Source organism: Callorhinus ursinus, unplaced genomic scaffold (assembly GCF_003265705.2).
Source record: "Callorhinus ursinus isolate GAN/ISIS: 27379988/994484 unplaced genomic scaffold, GSC_fseal_2.0 scaffold85, whole genome shotgun sequence".
In the NCBI taxonomy this organism is placed as follows: domain Eukaryota; kingdom Metazoa; phylum Chordata; class Mammalia; order Carnivora; family Otariidae; genus Callorhinus; species Callorhinus ursinus.
This window is the reverse complement of record NW_027397147.1, coordinates 3,304,608-3,329,981: the sequence shown is the minus strand read 5'-3', so window position 1 is coordinate 3,329,981 and position 25,374 is coordinate 3,304,608. Positions and strand designations below refer to the sequence as shown.

The following is a 25,374-nucleotide window of genomic DNA, read 5'->3' as shown; positions in this document are numbered from 1 at the left end:
GAGAATTATGACAATTAAAAAATCAAGTGCTGACATTAAACACCATTAATGACCAATCACAGAATCCTATAATCTTGGACTCACCGCTATATATTATCATCTAGTTGTTTTCCTGCAGGTAGGAGGCAGGCAGTTCTCATGCTTCTAATACTTCCCCAGATTCATTCCTGTCATTTGGTTTAAGGATCTGGTAGTTAAAAGTTCCTCAGAGATATTAACCTGCATAAGATGTCTGCATTTAGACTGTCTTTAGGGGGTGGCTTATATTGTAGTTCTTGATAAGAGTAGTACTCAGAATCCTATGTGGTGCTTTTAAGTAACACACACATTCAAGTCACATCCCAGACCTAATGAACCAACTGCCAGGGATTGCAGGCCTAGAAAACAAATGTAACTCACTACTGGTATATTGCTAATATGGAAAATCAGGTTCATCTCGCATCATTTTCTCGCAAAGCACAATTGTCAAGCAGCAAAACACTATGAGCTAGAAAGAATAGCAGAAAAAAGGACTAGAGAGAGACCAAAAGTGTATATATAATTCACCAAATACATGAATCTTAAAGTTCCATAAGAGACTCTGATCTCCACTCCCTGTTTGGGAATCATTGTTTTAAGCTGCCAAACGAAGTGTGTCATCTTTCAGTGCCCGTGAGAAGGTTCTTCTCACGAAACACAGGATACCGAATAGTCTGTCTCACGGGGTCAAAACAAACAAATACACCAGCACCTGCACCACCAGCAACATCATTCAGCACAGATCATGGATCACATGTTTTCTATGGATTTTTGTCACTGACTCCTTGGAACAATCCTAGAGCACAGATGTACTACCTTCACTTTGTAGATGGGGAAATCGAGGCCCAGAGGTTAAGTTATAGCAAATCACACGAAGAAGGCAGGATTCAGCATTGGATAATAAAGCAAGGTGACTGAGAACATGGCTGGTACTCTCACAGACACCAAGATTCATGTCTGGTCTCTATGCAGCAGTTGTATGCCCAAATCTGCAAGACAGGGCTACAAACAGTACCTCTTTACCCAGCTGTTAACTATACTATCCTTTGTGAAGCATTTAGCTCAGTGCCAGCTTCAAAGAAGGGCTCTGCAAGCAAGGGGCAGTTTGGTACAGTGATTAATAGCCCAACTGTGCAGCCAGACTGCTTGCGTTTCAAAGCCACTCCGCCATTTCCTTGTGTGATCACACACAAGATCCTCAATCTGTCTGTACCTTAGTTTCCTCATCTATAAAGGCGGAGCAATAATAGCACCTGGCTGAAACAGTCGCTGGAAAACTAAGTGGTTAATAATTAAAAATGCTCTGAACCATATCTGATTCAAATTAGGTACTTAATAAATGAGGGCTGCTATTATCACTAATTAATACATACTGACGACTCTGCTGATTATTTCAGTCCTGTCTCCAAAGCACATTTTCCACTCCACCATGTCTATCTCATGGAGAACAAAATTAGAAATCATACAACTTGCTTACATTAAGTCTCTACTTAAAGATCTCAAACAGAACACTAATTCCTGGATTATTCCCCCACAGATGCCTCTCCCCCCACAACCCAAAAAAATCCTGTTTCTTTATGGTTTTCTTCATCTCAGTAAGTTTCCTAAAACCTTACTGTGCATGGCAAATCCCAAACACCACCAAGCCCCAAATTCATCCACTTTTCTCCAGATCTAACAGTCAAGCCACCATCACCATATCATCACCTCAAAGATGTGAGTAAAAGTACCTGTTGCCACAATTTTTTTTCTCACACATGCCAGTGTTTCTTGCCACTTCCACCCAGCAGGAGTAAGAAAGCAAGATTGGGAACATCAGACAAAACGACCTAGGCTGAACACAAAACCCGGAATTTAACAGCGAAACAGCAGAAGCATTCTCATCCCGACAGGGAAAAGGCAGGGTCCTTGTCCTCAACACTAATACTCAGCCTTCTGCTGGAAGTACTGACCGATGAAAGGGGACCCAGAAAAAAGGGAAGGATAGTGGAAAAGAAACACAACAGATTAACATGTAAAAAGCAAGCAGTAGTTTTCCTATATACCAGAAGTAGTCGACGAGAAAATGTGACCGAGAAAAGATCCCAACAGCCACAAAAACTATAAAGCAACTTGGAATAAAGCTAACAGAAATATGTAAAGTCATATATAATTAAGTTTTATTGCAGGCCACAGAAGACAACTTGATTAAGTACAGAAACTTGTTCCTGGATAGGAAGAAAGAATAATATTCTTTCTTAAAGTATAATTCAATTATAAGAAATCGCTAACAAGAGTCTGCAACTTGGTTAAAGTGATTTAAAAATTCACATAAAACATGACAGAATGAGAAAGAGAATCTCAGTAGCGGGATGGGGGGCAGGGGGCGCCGCAGGGTCACGCGACAGCTAACGAGCGCCACACCAGCTGAGCAGCTAAGCTTCAGCTGAACGGCACCAGGAAGCCAGGGACAGACCCAAGTGTTTGTCAAATGTTAGTATTTTAAATCAGGAGAAAAGGAATATTTGGTACTTTAAAAAGATTTCTTAAAATCAGACAATCAAAAATAATTTCGTCTGATTAATGTGTTACCATGAAGTTACCAGTGAATGAGAATATTTTATACATAAAAGCAAAGACACCACAAGAGAAATGACACAGATTTGACTACTTACCCAAAATGTGAAGTCATTTTATGTCAGAATACATCAAAAGCAAGCAAGGAAACAAACAAAAAAACCCCCCAGCAAATAGCAGGATCCATTTTGCAAACCAAACTCTACCACCTTTAATGTTAGTAAAAATTTCTCTCAGAATCTGGTCATGACCTGGTTTGGATGGGGGCGGGGCATGGTCTAAATTTGTCTTTTGCTATATATCCTTACGTATTTTCAGAAAATGAGAGACACCATCAGCATTTACTAGCTAAAATTTCATTTTATAAAAAAAAAAATTTTTAATTTCATTTTTAATCTAAAAACTACTTGCTACTTTCAAAAAACCCCAAATTAAAAGGCTATATCAAAAACTGCATTCACCAAGGATCTTTTGGTTATGAAAAACGTGTAGCTCAGACAGAGGTGGGGAGATCCCAGTCTAACTAAAGCTTTGAAAAAAAGACTCCTCAGCAATCTCAACTAAAATGTTTCACAGAGACAGAGACTCTTTCAGATTGGGGAGAGGTGAAAATTTTAGTGTTTCCTTTACAGACAGGAAGCCAAAACCCATCATCACAAATGATCCAGAGGATAAACACAGAGGAACATAATTAACAATCCTGTTAGGTTTTTCCAGGGAACAGTGAGAAACAGTAAGACTGTGAGGCCCCAAGCTGGTGGGAGGAAAGGGGGCAGCTGAGTTTTACTGAGCATGGTGCAAAATACAAATTTTCACACACTGCACTGATGTAGGCAAATGAAGATTTGGAAGATTATGCCTTACTAAAGAACACTGGAAATCCAAAATAATACCATCAGCTCCTATTCTCACACAAAATTACCTTATGAGAACTGGGGGCAACTCGAGCACCACACCTCCGAAAGAATAGTGCATCTCATAGCACCTATTCCCAAAGATCAAAGGGGATTATGTGGAGGCAGAGCAAAGACTGGCGATGATTCAAGTGATTTGTAAGAAAACAATAATCTGCTCAGGAAGAATTTAGGTCCAGAAAAAATAATTTATTTTTCTTATTAAATATACAGCATGTAACAAACAAAATAGTTAAACATGTGCCTTCTGCCTTAAAGACTTTTCATTCTCACCAGAAGGGCAAAGTCTTCAGAAGTAAATGTACTCTGGTTTTAGAGTATTTCTGGGAAGTATGACATAGTATCACTTGGGAATATGAGAGAACCTGGCAGGCACCATTTCAAACAGCACTCAGTGACAAAGGTCAAAATGTTTCTTTCAGTATTCTGGCCTCTAGTCCAGGGGCTGGCAAACTTTTTCTGTAAAGGCCCAATTAGTGAATACTTTCAGTTTTGCCAGCCAGAGCGGTGTCTGCGGCAACCAGTCTGCCACTGCGGCCACGGCCACTCGGAGACAACATGTAAATGAGTGGGCATGGCAGCCTTCCAATAAAACCAGACCGAAATGGGCTGCAAGCCACCCTCTGTTCTAAAGACGACAAAAGCAATACTCCCAACCAAATGCAAGGCATGGATCAGGACTGGTCTCTGGTCTGAGAGATGAGGTGAGGGTGGAGGGGAGACAGCCATAAAAGACAATCTAGGGGCTGCCCCTCCAGACCTGACGGCGAGGCCCTCCACGGGGTCAGGTCCATGGTGACGGCCGTGCCCACAAGAGAGGAGAGCGGAGAGGTGTTTTGGAGTTGGAATCGGCAGGACATGGGAAACCAGTGGCCTATGAGACATGGAGATGGCCAAACATGATTTTAAGATTTCTAGGTGGGTGGTGACTGGATGTGCCAACCTTCTGAGCAAGAGAACTCGGCAAATGACACTGGTATGCGGCAAGACAAGGAGTTCAATTTTGGATGTGTGGAGTTTGAGGGGCCCGGCATCAGCTGAAGACATCCAGAAGGCATGAATCTAACACTCAGGAGAGATCCGAAGCAAAGTCATGGGAGGGAATAAAATCTGAAAACTGGTCGAAGAAGAGAGCAAGAATGAAAGAGCTTTAAGGAAGAGGAAGTGATCAACAACAACAAAAAAATGTGTCTATTAAGATGAAAGTGGAAAAGGCTGTTTTTACCACAGCTCCAACTGAAAATCAGTAAGCCTGGATTTGACATTCAGAAAACCAATGGCCTTAGTAAGAGCTATTTTAGTCAAGTGGGAAGGAGCCAGACTACAGAGGACTGAAGTCATGTATTAGAGACTGCAAACATAGACTATTCTGTAAGAAGGGGGAGGAGAGAAAGTGTGTAACGTCCTCAAGAGACCGGGGGTTCAATTTTTTTAATGATACAAATGTAACTAAGGGGGAAGAGGTCCAAGTAGAGAGAAAGCAGCAGAAGTTCCAGGACAAGAAGGATGGAGGGCATCAGTGAAAAGACAGTGAAGAGCAGAGGCACATGGACGGTATTTTCATCGTTACATGTCTCTGGGAACTTTAACATTAACATTTCTTTTCATTAAAACGGCCCCATTTCCTGGTCGCTCACCAATATAGCTCAAATGTCCTCAAGGTTGTTTAAAAAGAAAAATTCAAACGTACTAAAGGCTATGAAGAGTGATACAGACAACACCCACATACTCCTCCCCTTACTACACTAACTTCTAAAGAAAACTCCTGTGTACCCCTTCTCTGACCACATTCCCGTCCTTCCCCAGTGGGTCACTGAATGGTAACCACTCAAAATCTGAACTCATCCCTAAGCAATATGAAAGCTTTGTATTTTATATAAATGGTATCATACTAGAAACAAACAATGACATTCTTGGGACAACCAGTGGAAACGTGAACACAAACTACCTATTACAGGATTTGCTGAATGTGTCTCCCCTTTTGCCTAAGGTGGATCGTGGTATCATGGTTGTATAGGAGACTATCCTTACTCTTAGGGAATTTCCTGTGGAAGTATTAAAGGTGAAGTATAATGAATGTGCATATATATGTACATACGATGGGGAAGGTGCACACGTCCGGTCGACAAGGAAGATGAAGGAAGGAGTGGGAAGGAGGTATGCATGTGAAAACATTAACTGCTGGATCTGGGTGCAGGGGACATGGGTATTTGCTTCTCTACTCTTTTAGCTTTACGGTACATGTCAGTTGAATGATAAAATGTGGGTTGGGCCACTCTGGACCATAAGTACAATTGCCGCCAGCCCTGTTAGGTGTATGAGTCCCTCCCTCCCAGATCCTGTATTACATGAAGCCCTGTAAGTCCCCCCAGCTTGAAGAGTTATTTGGGCAGTAGCAGAGCCCAACATCTTAAGGCTCTAAGAAATCAACTGCCCAGGAGAAGTCTTGATGTTGACTGAAAGCATCACCAAGTGTCTGAGGTCTAGCCACAAACCAGCAGCTGAGCCCGCAGCGCTGTGTGGTTTGACCAGAGTAGGGCTCTAAAGGTGTGTAAAGGTATTCGGGTGGGGTACAAAGTCAGTGTCTTTACCCCTGTTCCCATCACTCTTTTTCATCTTCTACTTCACTTACCTGCTAGCCTGCGAAGGTGCTTAGCTTAGGACCTCAGATTGATTTATAAAGTACCTACTCCCACCTAAGGACTATCCCTGCTCTCTGACTGCATGGAATGAACAAGAACTGAATATGTGAGGACAAGGAAGGTGTATCCAGCACTGCATCCCTCACTTTTATCACGAAAACTTAAGTAAATATCTGTGTATGTATTTATTGTATGTACTGACCTACCCATCAAACTTATTCCATTAACTGTGTTTGCTCAGGAAACAGAAAAGTGAAACACAAATACAAAAACAAAAGCAGTTAAGATTATGTTTGCACAGTTCTGAACTACCTATGATTCACAACACACAACTTTTGTGTTTCCGGACTATCGCTGATGCTGTTTATAATGTGCACGACATTGCTCTTCACTGATCTCTAATCTGTAAGGTGAGGACTGAATGTTAACATAGTGTGTGTGCTGTAGCGAACACCCCATCAGGGTTAGTCACCGGGTCAGTATGATCCTTAGCATTGTAAATAACCTCAGAGGCCAGGGCAGACCTAACAGTCTAAGAAGCCCTCCCTAGTTCAGATACCTGATGGCCTCTTATGTGGCTCAGGTTGCTACTCCTCGTAGCACCTACACAGATATTTTAATGTAAATTAAAATGACATATGCTGGTAAGTGGGGATTCACAAATGCTTTTTAAAAAAGACAAAAGCACAAATAAGGTTTTCTTGCAGAGTGCTCTGCCTTCATCATCCACATCAATTCCAGACCTCAGCCAGAGACTGCTGCACCCTCCTGGCTTCTATCCCCACCTCCACATGAATGCAGTGCCCCCTCGTAAAGTCCTCTGCGAAACAAGAGAATTGTCCTTCTCAGCCTTTGTTGAAGACTTCTGCCTATGCTCACATAGGTCTTCCTTTCATTTGAATGCGTATCTGTAATACTTTTGGGATTCTGACCCATACCCGTTTGTGAGAAACCTTACATTCCTACTGTTTCCATTTCAAAAACAGCTTTGTTCTTTCATCTTCCAAATTTTGAAAATGGTACCCAACATACCATTTTCTAAATTTAAGCCCACTTCCTTGTTCATTTTGTTAAGTGTGATACCACCATTGTTTAGCTTGTTATAGGTACTCAAGCATTCGCTGTGCGAGTAACCTCTCCTCAGGCTTTGATCACATTTTTAAAAAACATACTGATGACCAACTGTATCTGCTTTCAATCTCATTTCTCAGATGAACGTCAAGCCAAATTAACTGCTTGGTGTTACATGTCATATGTCTAAATCAGACTCTTCCTGAAAAGTATGGGTCCTTCTGTAAATGTTTGAGGGAAGATAATTCATTCAGTACCTAAATATCAGGTGCTAAGCTATGCGCTTAAACCCATCGCATAATTTAATACTCAAAAGACGATGGACTCTGAAAAACAAACTGAGGGTTCTAGAGGGGAGGGGGTGGGGGGATGGGCTAGCCTGGTGATGGGTATTAAGGAGGGCACGTTCTGCGTGGAGCACTGGGTGTTATGCACAAACAATGAATCATGGAACACTACATCAAGAACTAATGATGTAGTGTATGGTGATTAACATAACAATAAAAATTTTAAAAAAATTTAATACTCAAAGCAACCATATAGGTTGGGCACTAATGTCCATACTTTACAGCTTAGGAGAGGATTGAGGTAAGTTAAGTGATTTGGCCAAGCCCACATAAGGCAGTAAGTGGCTATGGGGGTAGTACTAACTCAGGGTCATAGTCTAAGTTTGTATCCTTTCCAATAATAATGTGCTGCTCTAATTACCTATGCTGGAAAAATCACATTTGTGTCCTCTCCGTCCTTACCTACCACATCCAGTGTGCTGCCAAAGTACAGCAAGGCTGTTACAAGCACAGCTTTGGAGTCAGGCGGATCTTGATCAACGCCAGCTCTGCTGCTTAGCTGCTGTGCAGTACCATAACAGAATGGACAGAGGAGTTCCTGATACAGAGGAGAGAGCACAGAGATAGAGCGTAACTCCTGCTGGGACGGTGAGCAATGGCTGCTCAGATGAGACGCAGACCCATGGAGCAATGAAGCAATTAAGTTGTGACCAAGGTCACAAACGCTGGTGTGTGTGAAGCTAGGATTTAAACACCTAGTCCATTTGGCTCTAGAGACTTTGTTCTTAACCAGTATATGCAAGTGTTTTCATGCGTGGGAACCTTGATTCTCCTCAATTCTCTATCTGGCTTGTAGTAAATGCTTCGAAACAGTTTGAGAAAGAACAGACAAACAAACCGTCAGAGCCTTTCAGAACATACTGAAACAAACTGGCCTTTGAGAAAACCGTAATCACATACATTTTCTGCCTCCCCATCATTACGGAGCTCAGAAAGGCCCTTCTGTGGCCATCACTGAATGCACGTGCTGTCTGAATACCATTTCCACCTGCGGCAGTCTTTCTTGGGCACAGGGTAACCGAGCGACCATGGGGCAAATGATTGAAAGTCTTGGTGCCTCAGTTTCCTCTACTGAAAAGTGAGGATAAGAATAACTTAGGCCTCACAGGGCTGTTGAGGATTCATTGCAATGATATGTACCACAGTTTAGGACATATGCTTATGGGGGGGGTGTGTGCTCAATTTTAGCTGTAGTCTTATCGATTTAAGCTATAAGCTGCTTATAAAAATGGGTAGAACCTGGAGAGAAGGTGATTAAAACAATCATTTAAAAAGTAGGATGGGCAGTCAGCTTACAGGGCACCTTTTAGGATTCTCCATTTGTAACTCCCTGCACGGAACTCTTACTTTGCAACGCAGATACTGACGGACACAGACAGATCCCCGACAAGCCATGAATGTGTCACCCTGCTGCACTGCTAATGAGGACGGTTGGAGTCTGGTAAGAAAGGCCTTCTCTCACCTGACTGGTTTTTGCTGTTCTGCACCTCTCCGTTATTTTGTGGCTGTTGATTTGTTAAAGCACTGCTTTCTGACTGGCTGCTTAACACTTTAACAGCAGATCCCAGGTTTGCTGCTATGACAGGAAAATGCTGACCCCGCTTTAGAAGCTGTTTGTGTTCCTGGTGGCGAAATCGTGGTGGCACTTCTCGAGGATACCGAGGCAAGGCCTGTGCTGGCTGCGGCGGCTGCTGTGGCGGCTGTGGCTGTGGCGGCTGTGGCTGCGGCTGCTGTGGCTGCGGCTGCTGTGGCGGCTGTGGCTGCGGCTGTGGCTGCTGCGGATTGTTGGCTGTGGCTCGCTTGGCATTATTATTAGTGCTGGTTGCTGTGGAAGTGCCGTTATTAGAGTTGGCAGGCTGAGGCTGGCTTACACTGGGCTTTATCTGTTCTGGCACTAATCCCAACAAAAGAAAAGGGGTGGAAAAGATTAGCCAGTAAAGTGTACCTCCACAGTAAGCCATCTAAGTAAAAAGGCACTAAGAAAAACAACCCTAAAGGAACAGAAAGTTCAAGAGTGCGAGGATACCCTCATTCACAGGCTCAGATTGTCTCGGGAGAGTCCAATTTTACTTCGGCAACGACCCCTCCAACAAGGGCACGGATGCCAGTGGCATCCCCTGGCCTGGGTGGCACCTCCTGCTCACCAGCTCTGGCCCGTGTTATTCTAATCAAAGAACAAGCACTGGTTCTACAACTATGGAACTCACAACAGCTCAAAGAGCAAAAGTGGCGAATCAAGTTTTGGTCATCCTAAAAGAATCCTCAATTGCCTGGAAACTATTCTTAATCTGCCTCATTTTTAATGTGTTTGGTCTCTATTCTTCATCTTTGAAACGTAACACAAGAACAGATAGAAAGAGTAGAAAACAATCTGTTTCTTTACAAAAAAGCAAAGTTAGCAGCATTTTTTGTTGTTAAAATGTAACGTCTGGATCAAACAGGACAAACTCAGAATGCAGAAGTCAACACAAATATTACAGAGCGAAATCTATGAAACTAATCAAAGCTGGAGAAATAACCTAGATACCCTGTCTTAAGCAAATCTGAAATAGCCATTTGTCTACTTATGAACAATGTGAAGTTATAAAGTGGATTTCTAGACTCTTAAAAGAGATTAAATAAATAAACTGATAGAAATGCCTTAAACTGGTGAAGATATACCCAATCTCTGAAACTACAGAGAGGCAGCATGGTGTATGAACTTTTGGTGCCGGATGGACCCAGGTTTTAATCCCAGTGCTGCCTTTACTAAACTTTGTGTCTTTGGGCAAGGTGTGTATACCTGACTGAGCCTATGGTCTCCTCTGTAGGATGGGGATAAAACCTATACCTTGCAGGGCTACCCTAAAGCTAAGTATGTTACCGCTTACAGAGCACCAAATACAAGGCTATACAAATAGTGGGTATTTTTTAATGATTGGCACAATACCACCTTACACTTTTGTTAACAGTTGAACGTTTCTGTGAGTTTGATGCATCTTTACAGATGCCACTGTCAGATAAATAAGTGCAATGTCTCCATGTGACCAGTGAGGACACTCGGAGAAAGCACTGCTCAAGGGTTGAGAGCTCCAGGCCTGAAATTTGAATAGCCCACCCCAGAACTGGGTTATCTCTGCGTCCTTCTCCTTGCCTGCCCAGTACAGGCAGGCCTGGTCTAGTACCCAGTACACTGTAAAAACTAAGTAAACAGAAGCTCTTCCGTGAGCCAAATAAAGGCAATATTTGTCCAATGCCTACAATGTGCATGATGCTGAAGCAAAGAGGTCACCAGTATGGTTTCCAGTAAGCCACCCGAACCCCATGTCACCTCTCCTCTCCCCCAGCACCTCGCCCCCAGAGTCTCCTTCATTTAGCAGTCTGGCCTCACTATGGCCTTCTCTCTGAGCCACTGGTGGACTCAGCCTAGATCACTCATGCTAATATATTTTTTATACATGATCTAGCCTTTTTCAAATATGACTGATTTTTCTGAAGTAATACAAGCAAACTGTCATTCAGAAGGACCTGCACTGAAAACTCACAAGCATTCTATCTGTGGCTTGGAGTCTTTTCATTCCTCCTGAAGGCAACTGAAAAGCCTCACATTAAGAATTTGAGTCAAGTACATTCTAGGTCTAATTACTTTATGTGTGAAACTTTTGTCTCCCAGACAATTTAATGCTTCCAGAAAGTACCAATAATGTATATTCCTTTGTCACAAGGAAAGTAAGGTACTAGAATATTCTAAAGTACCTCTGAAACAAACAAAAAGATAAAGTACATGTAACTATGAAATCACAGAGAACACAAAAACTCGAACTCAGCCTTTATGTGTTTAGTACCAGGCTCAGCTTGGTATTTTGCAACTGAATGTAACCTTGTAACACTTATAATACTATCCAGTACTAAAATACAGGCTTGCCTGCCACTTTATTACTAACAGGAAAAGATTTTAACAATTTAAAACCCAAACAAGATATTTATATGAGATGCAACAGGAACATGCTCTTTAATACATTCAAGGAACTAGAAGATAACCTACAGGCAAACACTGTGAAGGGCCTACACGAAGAATGTACAAGAACCTCAACACTCCATTAAAAAGGACCACGAATTCAGAAGCAGGATTTACGTCTGTCATGTAGCAGCCCCATCCCTACCTCAAATTCAGAGAGCTGCTGTACTTATCGATGAAGTGTCACCGGGAAAGTAAGGCTGAGATAGGGCCTCATTTCTAGGGCCAGAAAATTTCACCAAAACCAGTAAAAACATTAAGACAATGTAACTATTGATTATAAAACTGAACTAAATAATCTGAAGTGAAATCTCAGATGTAAACATGAAACATACTAGAAGAATAAAGGAGAAGTTAACAGTGTGTGTATGTAGGTAGGGAGGTAAGGATGGGGTTGCTGGGTAACAGATATAATTACTGAGTAATTTTGGCTATTGTGTATGTGCAGTTAAAATTTACGTTAATTATGTCAGTAAATACCCAAACCACCGGAAAGAGGGAAAAAAATGAGAAACAAGAAAACCTGATCCATTCAACAGACACAGAAAAGGCAATAAAAGAATTATTCCAGAACTGCAGTTAATAAGAAATACAGAAGAAGATGCGCAGCATAGGGCCCCAAAGATCTGTAATCAAAATAAATATGAATGAGTTAAATTCACTTGTTAATAAAGGGTCTTTAGTTTGTTAAGAAAATAAAAACTTAAGGAATACTTTGCAAAAATCAGTCCTGAAATAAAACAATACAGGAAGTTGGGGGGGGAGTACAAAGACAGATATAGGACCAAAAATGCTAACAAAATTTAAATAAAAGCAACATTAATGTCAGGTTTAAAAATTTCAATCAGAAAAGCATCATAAAGAATGAGATATCTCATACTGATAAAAGAAACCAACTAAAGAGATATAAACAGCTAAGAATCCTATGTACTGAACTTTAGTATCAAATGTAAATCAAATGGAGACAGAAAAACTGAAGGAAAAAAAAGCAAAACCACCTACCTTAAAAACAGGTAACACCTTTTTTGACAAATACCCATGGAATAGTCATAGAAAGTACGTATGTGTACACACACACACACACACACACACACACACACACACACCATACAGCACTATAGAAAACATCACTAAATTACAAAAAGTACAAATAATACAGATGGTATTTCTGAATTACAATGCAATCACATTAGAAACAACAAAACCAGCAAATAAAAATGCCTTAAGTATTGAGTTGAAGAAGAAATACCAGAACTGCAGGGTTATCAAGAAAGTCCCAGTGAAAACAATACACATAATAAGTTTTAAGATATGACTAAACCAGCAGTAAGGGAAAAATTCCTAGTCTTAATTATTTTCAACAAACAAGAATGAATATAAAGCATCTTACTCAAGTTAAAAAATGAACTAAAGGAAGCAGAAGAAGGAATCAGTGAAGATAAAAGTAGCAATCAATGACTTTAGAGGTAAACTAATAACTCCAAGGCATGACTTTATGAAAAAAATTAACTAGTTAACCTAATTTTTAAAAAACAAAAATGGAAAAAAATGAGATGATTTTTTAAAATTAAGATATTTCTTTAGGTTCAACTCTATAAATAATTTGAAAAGATGGAGGAAGGATTTAACACTGGCCCCAGAAGAGGCAAGAAAATAAAGATTAATTAGCATAGAAGAAATGGAGGAATTGATGAAATCACCCATCAGGATCAGACAGTTTGATCAATATTGCCATACGTTTTTTTTTTTTTTACTAGCATACTTTTAAGAAACATGGAACTCTAAGTCTAATGCTATTTAAACTGTTGAGCACAGCAGAAGATGGAACACCAACACTGTTACAAGTAAGTCTGACAAAATTTTAGTAATCCCAAACAATGGAGAGAAAAAAGAAGAGATACAAGTAGTTCCAGGGATTAAAAAAAAAAAAAAGACATAACTCCAAATGTAGAGATTCTGGAAATACAAGAAAATACTATGTATAACCTATACCTGTAAAACAGAAAACCAGCTAAATGGAACAGTGTTCCATAACATGGCTTGGCAAATCTTTCCTGTAAAGGGCCAGATAGTAAGCATTTTAGGCTTTACAGGCCATCCAGTCTCTCTTGCAACTACTCAGCTCTGCTGTTGTAGCACAAAAACCAGCCACAGACAACACATAAATGAATGGATGTGGCTCTGTTCCAGCAAAACCTGATATACAAAAATAGGCAATGGGCCAAATTTGCAAGCTATAGTTGTTCAGCGTCTGCTCTATAAAATATAATTTACCAAGATCAGCTTATAGAGGAGAAGATCCTATAATAACAGCAGAAGACACTGAAAAACTCCAAGATTTACCTCTCTAAAAAGCACGAGGCCCAGATGACTTTATAGGGAATGTGCATATAAAATCTTCAAGAAACGTTATATCAATCTATATAAACTGTTCCAGAACAAAGAAGTGCAGGTTCAAAAGACTGACTAGATTCAAATCCTGGCTCTGCATCTTAATAGATGCATAACCGTGGGCCAGGTACTTAACAACCCTGTACCTCTGTTCTCTTATCTGTAAAACAGGGATAAGTATGAATACCTCTACCATGTAGGGTTGTTGTGAGGTTTTAACAAGATAATGGATGTAAAGAACTGAAGAATAGCACCAGGCACCTCAATAAATGTTAGTGACGACTATTTACCACCTAGGTTAAAAAAAAGGGGGGGTAAGGATGACCCTCAGGTTTCTGGCCTGGAAGGTGGGTAGTCAGTGGTACCATTTACCAAAACATGAAACAGAAGACAAAAACTGAGTTTGGGAAATGCATGAGAGAGAGTTTAGTTTTTAATGTGTTAGGTTGGTTGTTACTCCAGCACAGCAATTCTCAAAGATTTTGGTCTCAAGACCCCTTTGCATTTTTAAAAGTTACTGAGGGGCACCTGGGTGGCTCAGATGGTTAAGCGTCTGCCTTCAGCTCAGGTCATGATCCCAGGGTCACGGAATCGAGCCCCACATCGGGCTCCTGGCTCAGTGAGGAGCCTGCTTCTCCCTCTGCCTCTCTCCCTGCTCATGCTTTCTCTCTCTGTATCTCTGTGTCTCAAATGAATAAATAAAATCTTAAAAAATAAAGTTATTGAAAACACCAAAACTCATCTATGTGGGTTACAATTATATTTACCATATTTGACATTGAAACAGGGAAATTTAAACATCCACATTATGGAACCTCTACAAAACACTATGTACTCATGAGAAAAAAAGTGAATAAGACAAAGTCTTCCTATCATTATGAAAATAGTTCGACCTTGTGGATCTCATGACAGTTTCAGGCAGCCTCTCAGAAATCTTCAAATAAACTCTGAAAACCACTGATATAGGATAGCCATGTGTAGAATGCAACTGAATATATGGTTCTAAAGCTCAGTAAAAATATGAACTAAAAATATAAATTTAGGATTCATCATACAGGTGGAAAAAAATCATGAGAGTAGAATGAGAAGAAATGGCAAGACCTAAAGGTTGGGTTCCCACAGCAGACAGAAGAGAAGTAAAGGCAAGATAAGTCAGGACTGCTAGAGAGGTAGGAGAGAAGGGGTCATTTACTTTAGAAAATGGTCTATTTACTCAAGCAGGGATTTCTTCCTCAGATTCTCCCTATCCCCAGATTATCTCCTTGATAGAATTCAAATGCATCCTTATCATCTATGTCCCTGCTGTGATTTTGGCCCTCCATCAATTTACTCTTGCAAAAACCTCCTGATTGGTCTTCCTTGGCTTACATCTTGACACCCCCCCAATTTTCACCCTCTCCCCCAAATCTCTCAACTCTCTGCCCAAGTTATCTATATCACTAAAGTAACTTCAGAAATCATCTAAAGTCCTTGGCCTGGCCAGATTCATATCCTGTTACGTCCACACACGTTTCCTTCTCTCTCACACCAAGTGTGTACAACACTCCAAAAGGTACCATTCTTTTTCATGATGTTCTTTGTGTCTAAAATGACTTGATGCATTTCTTGGAAATCTGTGTCCACCTTTCCTAGGAAACAACTAATCGCCACCCACCCCCACCTTATGTTCTGCTAATCTTAAAAGCATTTTATGACAAGCAATTTACCCTCCTCCATTCCCAAAAAACTCTTCTTAATGCATCCCTTTCACTGCACGTGCTTACTTCAAGTGCTGGCTTTTCCTTCCCTTTATCAATGGCATTCCCAGCACCAAATACAGCAAATGGCCAAGAACTGCTAGCTGAATGAACAACTGAAGAACTACCAGCATATAAGATGAGTGAACCCACAAGACAGTACCGAATGACATTGCACGTTAACATTTAAGAGGTGAAATAATTGAGAACCAGTAAAGAAGAAAGAGAATGATAAAGAGAAGCAGAAAGAGTAAGGAAGATGATGGTAGCTGGTTAGTATGTTGCTGATAACTCAGTGGTTACAGATCTCTGCTCAAAAAACAAACAAACAAACAAAAACCCCAAAGCCGGCATCCAGAGAACAAGTTAATATGACTGTTAATCTGGGAAGATACCCTTATCAGCCATAACATCATATTGTCCTTAACACCAGAAAAGTATTTTGAAGGAATTTCATTCAGTCAGTACAAAACACACATAGGCACTACAATTTTTTTATGTTACATTTTTTTGCCATACTGTGACCCAACTGGTCTTTCGCACAGTTTAAAGCAGATGGGCAAAATATGAATAGGCCCAGAAATAAACAATTAAAAAAAATTTTTTTAGAATGGAGAAATTACTCATGCAAAGAATTTAAACCAACATTTTCCTAAATCATGATCCAGATCAAGATTTCCCACTTTGCAAAACAATAAAAGAACCAATACTACAATTAAATTATTAATTTTTGCTTTCATGTATTTGATATTTCTTATGTATAAATATTCTATCATTCTGTAAACCTGAAGCTATTCGAAAAAAGTCTGTTAATTGGGGGGGGAACCCCACAGCAACCGTCTTACGTTCAGGTAAAAAAAAAAACAAGATTAGATAAGAGACAATTTAATATCCCAAATCCTAAATATACCAAGTTCTCAATTTGTAAAAATATTTTATTATTGTTATTAATAATTAAAATTATATTAATATTTACTTCTTTTAAGCTTTAAAATAACATTTAAAATGCCATTTATATAAATTTATTTCAGAAAATAGTAAATGAGTGAACTTCCCTACTGGCTATCTACAAGTTTAATAGAAACAACAGTCTAAATATAAAGCAGCATCAACATCCTGAATTACCACCACTTAATACCTCAAGCCCTTCCCTTTTTTTTGTATCTTTCCACCAAAGTCTATAACTTAGCTTTGTGTAAGAGTTTTCATATTGGCTACATTGTAAATCTTCTAGAAATACTGGCTTAAGTAACAGCATAGTATACAAAAATGTCATTTTAAGACATGATTTCATTTTAACAGAATGAAACATTAAATTGCTCTCCAAAAAATAAAAACCATATACAGATTTGTGTTTGAATTCTTAAAAGAATTGAAATAGTTGAAATTAAAAGTTTAAAATAATACTTAATACACATCTATGGAATACACGGTGCTTTTTAAGACTGCTTTAGGTAAACTTTAAATTTACCTAAAGTAACTATTTCTAATCTCAAAATTTATCATTATACAGGAAAAACAAAACCATCATGTTAAGCTCTTTGAAGGCAAATTGTGAGTACCCATGAAAGCTCCTAGTTGGAAAATGTTATTCTCACATAAAAGCAAAAGTACAGGATTTTCCTAAGAATTTCTTATTTTTTTAAGAGAAAATTTCCTACCTTCTCAAATATCAGTAGGTGTAATCAACAAGATAAAAATGTACTAAAGCAACTTAGTAACAAGCCAGTGTTTCCAGAAAATAAAAGGCAACATTTCTAGCTGTCAATAATTAGGTTAAACTCCAAATGCTTGATACTTAGGAAAATCCTTACCATTGCTCAAATGGTATTTTAAAAAATAAAAGTCATCTATAAACATTCTTTAAAATCTTCATCACAGAGAATGATTTTATGCTCTTACAAGCCACAAAATAACTTCTGGGAAAAAAGGTAACATGCTACCAAGTAGTATATTTAAATTGTTAACTGCATTATCAAACAACACCACATATAAGATTTGTCTTTCTTCCCTACAGTTATTGTTTCCAATAAGTAATCAATCATCTTGTTAAGCCTAAACTCTCAAACCAATCATTCTAGCTGCCTGCAGTTTTCACTAGTCTTCACCTGACAGAATCTGCCTCAGGATCAGAGTCAGCGCAAACAAGCACAGGTGCAATCAGTTCTCCAGCTTTCCTGATGAACGGCAGTAGCAATGTCACATCGGGACACAGCTTCAAAAAGCACACACCTGATGAAAACTTCAAGCAGATGAGAAAATTCTCTATACCAACAAATTCCAAAGAAGGGGGTTTCCAACTTCTGTTGCCTTCCAACTCCACTGCTTTCCACAGAAAATGGAGGAAAGGTACAGTGTCACTTTACTGCTACGGAGGTACTGGTCGCCAGCTTCCCCTGTATTTGAGGCCCAGTAACTCAAATTCCATCGCCTTGTATTTTAAGAGGGACAGGAGGGGAAACAAGAAGCCAGCTGGTTAAACAATGCGAAGTGCGTTCTGTTCGATTAAAATTGAGCCTATAAATCAAATCTATTTACAACTTGGCCAAACGCTGTATTACTATAAAAATCCTCTTCTTATTCATTAATAAGTATCCTGGATGATTTATAATATAATTTCCCTGTATGATACACATTCCCTGTCCTATACTAACTTCAGTTCGTTCTGGAATGCTGAAGGACACAGAGGGGGCAAGTCTGGCTTTTAAGTTGATACACACAGAGGTAATGCTAGAATTTTCATTGTGGACAAACGGCTGCAGTTTTAAGTGCCACTAGTCAGCCTGGAAAATACCTAAATGCTTGTCAATCCATTAACTTCTGCTAATCCTTAGCAAGTAGGTTGAACTAAATGGCTATTTTGACAACTTGAAAAATACAACTTACAACTTAAAAACTAATATGAAATATAACACACCATATTTATACTTTACACAGGTACAAAAAAATCTTAATATTTCGGTTAAAAAGTTCCTAAAGTAAGGAAAAATATCATGCAACAAGATATCATAAACAATTGATTCAAAATTAAATACTGAATTTAAAGTAAGTATTACACTGAATTCATTTAATTTTAATTCACTTCACAAATCATCCAGAAACAGCAAGCATACCTTTTCCTGGGTCTTAGAGAAGCACCTACCTCCAATCCCTCCGGGAACTCAATCTTCCTACTCAAACATCTCCCACCTCAAATTACTAACACAAAGAGAAACATAGCTGATTTGCCTCGATACAATCCTCTACTCTTCAGCAAAATGCCTGAGCAATCTGTTCTAAAGTACAGACCTTTTCTAACAGCTGGCGGATATCCACACAATATTCACAGCATGGTATTTCCAAGATCTGTAGTTAACCTATCCATCAAATCTTGTCCAAATATGTGAGATTCACAACAGTGGGATGATAAAAGATAGTTTTCAGGCAGAGAGGCACATGCTTTAAAAGAAAAAAAGACTGCCCTGCAGTCTCTTTCATAACTTACAATTCTAGAAGTGATCCTTAAATTTGTTTAATTATAACTGCTATGGGATACTTGTTAAAAAAAAGATTCTTGAGGGTAGGGGGGTGGGGGGATGGGTTAGCCTGGTGATGGGTATTGAGGAGGGCACGTTTTGCATGGTGCACTGGGTGTTATGAACAAACAATGAATCATGGAACACTGCATCAAAAACTAATGATGTAATATATGGTGATTAACATAACAATAAAAAAATTAAAAAAAAAAAAAAGATTCTTTAGCCTCACAGATTTACTAAGACAGAATCTGTATTTCTTAAAACAAGGGTCACACGTGGTTCTCATGTCTAAGTAAATTTGGAAAACTGTTCTGGCAGATACTGCAGCTACATCTAGAGAGCTTCTGACTTCCATTTGTGACTCAAAAAAAAAAAAAAAAAAGATTAACACCTAACAATTCAACTAGAAGTCAGTAACAGGAGCAACAACCAAAGTCCCCAAAACACTGAAATTTGAAAAAAAAAAATTAAGAAGGACCACAAAGGTTATGCAATAAAGGAAATGTCCTAAATCACTGAAGATAATAAATTTATTTAGGAAATACAGGATGGTTAGTTGATTTTTTTTTTATTAGAAAAAAAAATAAAGTTCAGGGGGCGCCTGGGTGGCTCAGTTGGTTAAGCATCCGACTTTTGATTTCGGCTCAGGTCATGATCTTAGGGTCATGAGATCAAGCCCGTATCAGACCCCAAGCTGCCCATGGAGCCTGCTTAGGATTCTCCGCAACCCCCCACTTGCAGGCTCTCTCTTAAAAAAATGAAATAAAGTTCAGATAAATCAAACAGTTAATAATGCTATAAAATGCTGGCATTTTTAAAAGCTTTTAGAAAACACAGGCAAGGGGCGCCTGGGTGGCTCAGCCATTGGGTGTCTGCCTTTGGCTCAGGTCATGATCCCGGGGTCCTGGGATCGAGCCCCGCATCAGGCTCCTGCTTGGCGGGGGGACTGCTTCTCCCTCTCCTGCTCCCCCTGCTTGTGTTCCCTCTCTAGGTGTGTCTCTCTCTGTCAAATAAATAAAGAAAATCTTAAAAAAACAAAGAAAACACGGGCAAAATTTTTTTCTAAATCTGGGTAAACGGTAGGTTTTCTCAGCATAAGTCAGTCAAGTAATTAATAAAAAATTGTTAAGTTTGACCAAATAAAATTATGCAGTATAGTTTATTTTTGCAAGGGTGTGTGTGTGTGTGTGTGTGTTTATTCCAAATGAAAAGGCAAACTGGAAAAATATTTGCCCTTTAGAACAAGTTAAAGGGACTCACTCTCTCTCCCCTCCCACTGCCTACCCCAACATTCCCTAACAGAAGGAAAAGAGGTACTGCTTTGGGGTAAGGCCCCTAAAGCTAACACAAGGAAACATTCCACAGAGTCACTAGAGTTTAGGGCCAGAGTTTAAGCTAAAAATATAAAGGTTATTTAATTTTGCTTTTCTTCTTCTGAAATATATATTTGCATCCTCTTCCTATATATTGCCTTGCAGGGTCTACTATTGAGCAAAATTTAGATATTTCTGCCTGGTATCTCATCCTCAGAACAACTTCAAACATATGATATAGTCCATAATGCTGGAAATATTTGCATCAAATATATGAGACAGAATGCTAATAAGTGTATTATACAAAGAGCTCGTGTAAACTGGTAACAAAAGCTCTAAGGTCCAGGAGGTAAATGGGCTAAGAACAAGGATGGGCAATTCATAAAATGAAAAAAGCACAAGTAATTAAATATATGATATTCCATTTTACTAATAAAAACAAATATAAATCAAAGCAATGAAGTACCAATTTGGGCCTGCCGAATTTATAAAGATATATCCCATTCTCGTGTCGCAAGACCTCCTTGCACCATGGCAGAGACGCCGCACTGTGACTCACCCATGCTGGGCTGGACTCTAATGAGAGGGAAAACCAAATCATCATCTGGGTGAGGAGGAACTCTGAAGTGACTGGGGACACTGCTGGTATGCCCAGTCAAGAGGCTGAAAGGTTGCTAGGATACTGCGCAACCATAGGGGTGGGAATTAAAATTCACTAAGTATCAGCTGGATGCCAGGCACTATATCTGATATCGCTCTAGCCTCAGGATTCTGTAATTTTGAAATATTATTTCCATTTTACAGACGAGGCAATTAAGGCTTAGAAGAAGGCTGCCCATGATCAAACATCTAGTAAATGGCAGAGCTGAAATTTAAAACTAATTAGACCCCTAAACCAGTGTTCCTCCTAGTACAAATTAAGTTTCCCCTTACTTACAAGAGCAAAATCAAACTAACCAAAAATAGGAAAGTCACTAATTATAGCTTAGTCACTTTGAAAGCTGCAAATCAAAAATTTCTATAATAAGATGTCTATACTCAGCATTTACTAGCCTCCGGTCCTGTGATTTATGTTCTATATTATTTCATTCCCACATCATGTAGCCTGGATTACCTCCTTTCCACAGAGTCAAACTGAGGCATGGAGGTTAAGGAACTTGCCCAAGGTCAGAAAAACAAGAACCATAAAGACAATATTCAAATCCAATGCTATCTCACTCAGAAGCCTGGACTTTTAACACCATGCGGTGTTTATGCTAGAATTCCATGATTATCATCTTCAGTAGAAGATTCAATACTTTTTGCTTCAGGCCAAATGCTGTCTTTGCAGCCGGTTTTATCAAGCGCATTTCCACTGAGGCTATAACAGAGCGAGCGCTCTCACTCGGTACACGTTCTGAAGCACAGCTACTGCTCTTACTAGAACTGAAGAACATAAAAGTGCAAATTAGGACATATACTGTTATTTCCTAGTCTGGAGCTTTCTCTTACCTGGTTATAGCTGATAAAGCTATTCTTGCTAATCTCTCCTGACTTCTCCAAAATTTAAACCAGAAGACTCCTGATTTGTAGTTTTTTTTTTAAAGGTGTGTTTGTTCCTCCGTAGTTTTTTTTATCTTTTTAAAGATTTTATTTATTTATTTGAGAGAGAGTGAGCCAGAGGAGAGCATGAGCAGTGTGGAGGGGCAGAGGGAGAGAGAGAAGCAGACTCCCTATGGAGCAGGGAGCCGGACATGGGGATCAATGCCAGAGCTCCGGGATCACGACCGGAGCTGAAGGCAGACGCTTAACTGACTGAGCCACCCAGGCGTCCCTGATTTGTTTTCTTTGAAACTGAAGACCTGACTGTTGTCAAGGCAGAATCTCAGGGCTTAGGACACAACCTTAGGATACTCCCACAAGCATCCAACAACTATGGAATCATTGGTCCCTGAATCTACTTTCCAACAACAGTTTGCTTCGTTGACTTCACTGATCTCTGCTTTTCTCCTATTTCCCCGTCTTTGCCCCACCCCAGGCTCATCACAAACATCTGAAATTACAAAATCTTTCATGTTATTTAATAATCTGTTGGTATTTATAAGCAAACACACCTACATCTGCTAGAAATAAAATGGCCCTTATCTTACAAGCATAAAGGGGTCCTCAGCATCCTTCACTACCTCACTGAGTATATAAATTTAGATTTATATATAAATCTATACAAATCACTTTCCTTTCTCAATATAAGTAAAGGAAAAATGGTGACTTTGATATACCTAAACCTCTACCATTTCCCTTGGAAGCAGAAGGCCATTTCCCCCCCTCCTGTTAGTGCAGAGCTACAAAGAGTTACAAAGCTCAAAGACATCTTCCATAGGAAGAAAGACGTTTGCCATTAGTAAATTCTTCACCAGCAAGAAACTCTGCTTCTCCTTGCCTTCACAATTTCTCATAAAGTGAACGTACTTCAACGGCACATTTGGAATCAGAACCTGGTCTGCCCAATATTACTTAATACCTGCCTATAACACAGAAGTCATGTTTCTACTATTATGGAGAAAAACACTGCATGGAAGCCCCAATTCTAATAGAACTTCCTTACCTGTGTGACAGAAACGGTCATAGGTGTGCCGAGGGCAGGAGTGCCTGCCAGCGTTAGCTGGGGGCAGCCCCTTCTGTTTCCCTAACAGTCCCACAAATATCAATTTTCCATGTAAGCCACTATGTGAACAAGGTCAGGCAACACACTTCAAGTCACAGCTATTTAGGCCTCAGTTTCTCCTCTGAAAGATCTGTGTAGTATAGGAATTCTTTGCCAAGCCACCGAAGTTCCTGAATTTCATTATCAGAGGACTGCAACTGAGAGACTTAAGGCCTTATGAATACACTGAGACCACAGGTAAATATATTTACCTCTACTAAACTAAAACAAAGATGAGAACAGAAGCACAGTTGGGACAAGGAGTTGGTTTTGTTCATGCACAACAGTGACCACAACAGTACACGAAACAGGGTCAGCACACAATAAATATTTCACAAATGTTAAGCGAAAAAAAAAACAATGACATTTTATGGATCCTAACTTCGGAAGAACGGATTAACAGACAATTATTTTTCATTTATCTTTGTTTCCCAAGATGACCTCATGAGATTGCACAACACAGCTGATATTGGCAGTGACAATGAAAACGGAAAGAGTGCTTACTTATTAATGAGAAGGGAGCAAATTAAACACTTTCTTCCTTTGACTCAAACAGTCATCTCAATCATATTGCCACAGTTAAACTGTGTCCTATGCCTTTATGAGCTTTCTCGGTCAATAAGCATACTGAAAAGAAGAGACCTGTCTGTTGCCCAGCTCCTCAGAAGGTACTTGGTCTCTCCTTCTGAAGAATGCATGAAATGGAGGTGATGTGGGTTTTTTGGTGGGTTTTTTTGTCAAAGTCTCTTTACATCTCCCCAAAAGAGGCAGAACAAGGCATTTCAAACTTAATTAGAAGTCAGGTTTTGGGGCGCCTGGGTGGCTCAGTTGGTTAAGCGACTGCCTTCGGCTCAGGTCATGGTCCTGGAGTCCTGGGATCGAGTCCCGCATCGGGCTCCCTGCTCAACAGGGAGTCTGCTTCTCCCTCTGACCCTCTTCCCTCTCATGCTCTCTATCTCTCATTCTCTCTCTCTCAAATAAATAAAATCTTAAAAAAAAAAAAAAAGTCAGGTTTTGTCCCAAAAAGGGACTGGTTTTCACTGTGTAGAGGTCTAACACAGGGAGGAAGCTTTTAGAAAATCAGCTTCTTGCTTGGTCCTCAAAACTCTTACGCTTTTTCATCAACAAAGATGAAGTACACAGTTTCAGAGCTTTCTCTAATAATTCCTGAAAAGCCAACCACTTTACACACTACAGTTGTCAGATGCTCCCTGATTCACAAAATTATGTTGGTGATACAATTTTTTATTCATTTCTTTGTGCTCGGGGAAATATCATAAACTGTTAAAAGATCTTTCTGGGAATATTTTTAAAACATGCATTGTCTTAGCTCATTCACTGAATATTATTAAAGCACTGGCGCAGCCTTCCTACTTTGTTTTCCGTGTAAATACAGGACTGTTTTCAAAGAGAAAGCAGCAGCAGAGCTCACTAGAGTTAGTCATCAAATCCTGGCTCAGACATTCACCGGCTGCATAACCAAAATGCAAGTCACTTTTCTTAGCCTCAATCTGACTTCTAAATGTGCTATGATCTACTTTCATAGGGCTGCTGAAGGGATTAAATGCAGATTTATATTGTTCTAGTACACACTGATGAAGCCCTGCTCCCATATTAGTTTTTAAATATCCTACTTCATGAAGCCTCAGACTTCCCAGCCTACTGCCTTGGCCCCACCCCCTCTAAGTCCCAAACATTTCCCAAAATTCAACAGCTAAAAGATTACTCTTAGCATATGAAGGTTTTAGGACTCTGCTCCAGTATATGTTCTGAATCACTGGTAACCATTCATTATTAGTGATTAAATATTTAGAATATTCCCCTTGATTAAATGAAGTAAATATAAAGCAGTGCCTGACACATAGTAGGTGCTCAAAGTTATTTACCATGATGTCTCCAATATGATTGGACATGCCGTTGACTTAATAGCTCTTGAATATTTTGATCACTCCCCAGGAGCAATGGAGCTAAACAATAAAATCATGTTTGACTTAAAAAAAGAAATGTGGGGCACCTGGGTGGCACAGTCAGTTGGGTGTCCGACTCTTGATTTCAGCTCAGGTCACGATCTCAGGGTCATGGGATCGAGCCCTGTGTCTGGCTCCACGTTCAGCACAGAGTCTGCTTGGGATTCTCTCTCCCTCTCCCTCCTCCCACTGGTTCTCGTTCTCTCTCACTCGCTCTCTCT

General features: G+C 39.7%; 1 protein-coding gene across 8 annotated transcripts in view; it reads right to left on the bottom strand.

Moving 5' to 3' along the window:
* TNRC6A (trinucleotide repeat containing adaptor 6A) overlaps positions 1-25,374 on the bottom strand; it is an 84,678-nt gene that overhangs the window by 39,572 nt on the left and 19,732 nt on the right. For 7 of the 8 annotated variants that reach the window (XM_073887972.1, XM_025855481.2, XM_073887976.1 and 4 more), the window contains one exon: positions 9,011-9,442. The exons of the other annotated variant lie outside the window; for it this stretch is intronic. In XM_073887972.1, coding sequence (XP_073744073.1) covers positions 9,011-9,442 — 432 coding nt within the window. The remainder of the gene's footprint in view (positions 1-9,010; positions 9,443-25,374) is intronic. 8 annotated transcript variants of the gene reach the window in all.